Source organism: Stegastes partitus, unplaced genomic scaffold (assembly GCF_000690725.1).
Source record: "Stegastes partitus isolate 25-593 unplaced genomic scaffold, Stegastes_partitus-1.0.2 Scaffold2459, whole genome shotgun sequence".
Classification (NCBI taxonomy): Eukaryota; Metazoa; Chordata; class Actinopteri; family Pomacentridae; genus Stegastes; species Stegastes partitus.
In genome coordinates this window covers 64049-67629 of record NW_007580190.1, presented here as the reverse complement: position 1 = coordinate 67629, position 3581 = coordinate 64049, and the positions used below count along the sequence as shown (strand labels likewise).

General features: G+C 47.0%; 1 protein-coding gene across 1 annotated transcript in view; it reads right to left on the bottom strand.

The window, feature by feature from the left end:
* Positions 1 to 745: 745 nt before the first annotated feature.
* lama1 (laminin, alpha 1) overlaps positions 746 to 3581 on the bottom strand; it is a 34539-nt gene continuing 31703 nt past the window's right edge. The window contains exons 54-59 of the mRNA XM_008305283.1: positions 3255 to 3444; positions 2938 to 3081; positions 2520 to 2673; positions 1732 to 1865; positions 1136 to 1349; positions 746 to 1027 (exon numbers count right to left, since the gene is read on the bottom strand). Of these exons, the coding sequence (XP_008303505.1) occupies positions 873 to 1027; positions 1136 to 1349; positions 1732 to 1865; positions 2520 to 2673; positions 2938 to 3081; positions 3255 to 3444 (991 nt within the window). The 3' untranslated portion in view covers positions 746 to 872. The remainder of the gene's footprint in view (positions 1028 to 1135; positions 1350 to 1731; positions 1866 to 2519; positions 2674 to 2937; positions 3082 to 3254; positions 3445 to 3581) is intronic.

Sequence of the window (3581 nt, the reverse complement as noted above, 5' to 3'; positions counted from 1 at the left end):
CTTGATCACGTTTCAGCTGTTTGATGTGTTTTTATCGAGTTTTAGTTGCTTTGAATCACCGTTTGGTTCTTCTACGTCGTCTCCTGGATGTTTTGTGTCATTTTGATGATCTTTTTTAAATCTTTGCAGTTGTTTTGTGTCTCGTTGTGGCTGTTGTGTTTCACAGTTTGGTAGTTTTGGTCATTTCATGTCTACGTTTGGTAGTTCTGTGTCTTTTTGCAGTTGTTTTGTGTCACAGTTTGGCTGCTGATAGTTTCTACATCTTTCTCTGATGGCTATGTGTCAGATTTCAGCTGTTTTTCGTCATATTTTGATCATTTTTCATCATATTTTGGTCGTTTTGTGAAACATTTTTGTCACACTGCATCACAATTTGGTTGTTCTGCTTCTTTTCTCGTCCTCTTTGTGTCAGATTCTGGTCGTTGTATGTCACATTTTTGTTGTTTCATGTGTTTGTGGTCGTTTTGTACCATGATTTTGTCATTTTGCGTCAAATTTTAGTTGCTGTATGTCACAACGTCATTTTGCAACAGGTTTTATGTCACATTTGGACAAGTTTGTTCCCATTTTGGTTGTTTTTGTGGTGTTTTGGATGTTTGGCAGCATTTTTTGCTCAGTTTTCATCACGTTTTGTTGGTTTGAGTGAGTCTGGTCACAGCTCCAAGAGGCCAGTGCCCCCTGATGGTTCTCTGTGGAAGTGTTAGCATGGCCATCTGACATACAAGGTGCACAGGTGAAGGCAGCGTTGCAGGTAGGTCTTTATTTATGGATCAGACAACATCCAGAATCTACAATCTGACAAAAAGCTGAACGCTGCTCAACAGGGAGCTCCAACAAACAACCAGAACCTCCGAAACAAACAAGAGGCATCGCTAGGCAACCGGGCACGAGTTAGGGGTGACGCCCAACCGGAAGTGGGCGGAGCTCACGTCAAGGGTGGTGCTCAGGTGAGACTTGGCGAGCTGCAGGTTCCTCAGACAACCTCTGAAGCTGGAACTGATCGACAGGCAGTTCTGCTTCACAGCAACTACAGCAGAGAAACAGACAGGTGGAAAGGATCAGGTGGAGGAAGACAGGTATGGACAGACAGACGTCCACCAGATGTGTGAATGTGTGACAGACGTCAGGGTCTCACCTGGAAATCCTCCCAGGTACACGGGGTTGTTGGTCTCAGCAGAGGTGGATTGTGGGTAGGGGTTGGGTGTGCTGTAACTCCGCCCATCTACACTCAGATTCAGGCTGTGTTTGTTTTTTCTGGCCAGCAGGCGGTGCCACCGTCCATCACACAGCATCTGGCCAATCGACCGCACCGACACCCGACCAGCGCCGTTGTTGACGTTAAACACCACCTGAGGAGAAACATATAAGTAAACCATTGTTCATACAGGTCAACCTTCATCCAGGTAAACCTTCATACAGGTAAACCTTTGTTCATCCAGGTAAACCTTCATNTTCATCCAGGTAAACCTTCATACAGGTAAACCTTTGTTCATCCAGGTAAACCTTCATCCAGGTAAACCTTCACACAGGTAAACCTTTGTTCATACAGGTAGAGCTTTCATAGAAAACAGTTGGATGTATGTAAGTGAAACTGAAAGACACACCTGGCGAGCAGGTAGCAGCTGCTTCAGCTGTGTAGCTCTCTGAGGTTCAGCACCAGGCCCTTTGCTGTTTATTGTTAACGTGCATGTATGTAAACGGCTGACTGAACCCTCAGGTAAGTCGGCTCACCTGTCCATCGATCATCTCCAGTCCCACAGCGTCGACCTTCGCACTGCTGATTCCCAGAAACACTCCTTCTGATTGGCTCGTTCGAAACTCCAGCGACACGGACATGTCAGAGCCGACCTTGTAGCCGTCGTGCACTGCACACACACATTTAGAGTTCCCTCAGAAGGTTCTAGAGTTCAGTCAGGTGGTTTAGCTGGTTCTAGACGTCATGTAGGAGGTTTAGGAGGTCCTTGACTTTGTTGTGTGGCTCCAGAGTTCATTTTGGAGCTTTTATTGGTTCTCCGGTTTATTTCAAAGGTTTCTGTGTTTCTACAAATCATTGAAGTGGTTCTGGTGCTCATGAAGGAGGTTCTAGAGTTCATTTATTACCTTCCAGGGTTCATTGAAGATGTTCTGGAGTTAATTTTGACAGTTTAAGTGCCATTGCATTTACTTGGGTGGTTCTAGAGTTTCTCTACATGGTTTGATTGTTCATGGAAGACCCTCTAGAGTGGATCTAACTTCCTGCGTGTGTCTGGGTTTATCCTGTGGAACAGAGACACGTGACTGCCACCATCAGGTCACACTGTGAACTACAACGCTGCCCTCTGCGATACTAAAACACTGGAGGTCTTACAGTTCAGGCCTCTGCCAACTTTACAGATAAAAGCATCAGAAGAACAAAGATTTGTATAATTTCTGGCTGTAGAGAGAGTCTGAGGAGGAGCTGAGCTGAACTAGTGCTGACCAAAGCTCACAGGTGGTGTTGGAGGGTTGAGGACTATGATTCTGTGTTCATGTGGACTCACTCAGTTCAGCGTATCCACTGCCGTTGAAGTAGCTCCCTGTCTGGTCTTTGGTGAAACAGGCAGCGACATCAGACTGAGAGGCCGGCTTGGACAGATCCAATATGTTTCCGTTTAGACTGACAGACCGAACACAACCCGGGAAACTGCTGCTGACCTGAGAGACACAGGTGGACACAAAGGTGGACACTGATGAGGTATGTGAGAACACTACGGTTACAGGTGAGTATTTAACTTTTATTGTGGAACATTACACCCATGTAGCCCTAAATCCTGGGTTTGTTTTGTTGCCTGGAAGGCTGGCTGCTGCTTAGGGAAGCGATGAAGGTGAAGTTCTTGGTCGCTGTTTCCAGAACAAGGTTTGCAACAGGATGAGGTCGATAGCACTGAGCACCTGTGGTGAACTGATGAGCAGTCTTACATTGATCCTCCTGCTGGTGTTCGGAAATCCTCCCAAATACAGTCTGTTGTCTACGTCCAGCTGGTTTCCTTTGACTGAGACGGAGTCCGGACTTGAACCATCGACAGACACCGACACCAACCGCCGGCTTACCTCCGCACTCACCTGAGAAACAGACGCCACAATGTTCAAAGCAACACGCCAGAGCTCAACACTGAAAACTGCAAACGTTACCCAGGATGGAGATGTCTGTCTGTAGGACCAGATGTCTGTAGTACCACATGTCTGTCCGTAGTACCACATATCTGTCTGTAGTACCAGATGTGTAATTAACTCACAATGTGCCACTTTCCGTCATTCACGTCAACAGATGAGGTGATGGAGGCGGGGCCTTTCCCCAGGTCAGCTGACATCATAACCTTCCCCCCTTTCAGTCTGAGGACGACAAAGTCCATCTGTTTGGAGTCCGAGAGCAGGAGGATCAACCCGTCCAGGGCCCAGCTTCTAACCGACAACCTCAGGACAACACTGAGGACGGGGAGAAACAAAGCAATAGGCAACAACAGACACCACAACAGGCAACAACAGACACAGCAACAGGCAACAACAGACACCACAACAGACATAGCAACAGGCAACAACAGACACAGCAACAGACAACAACA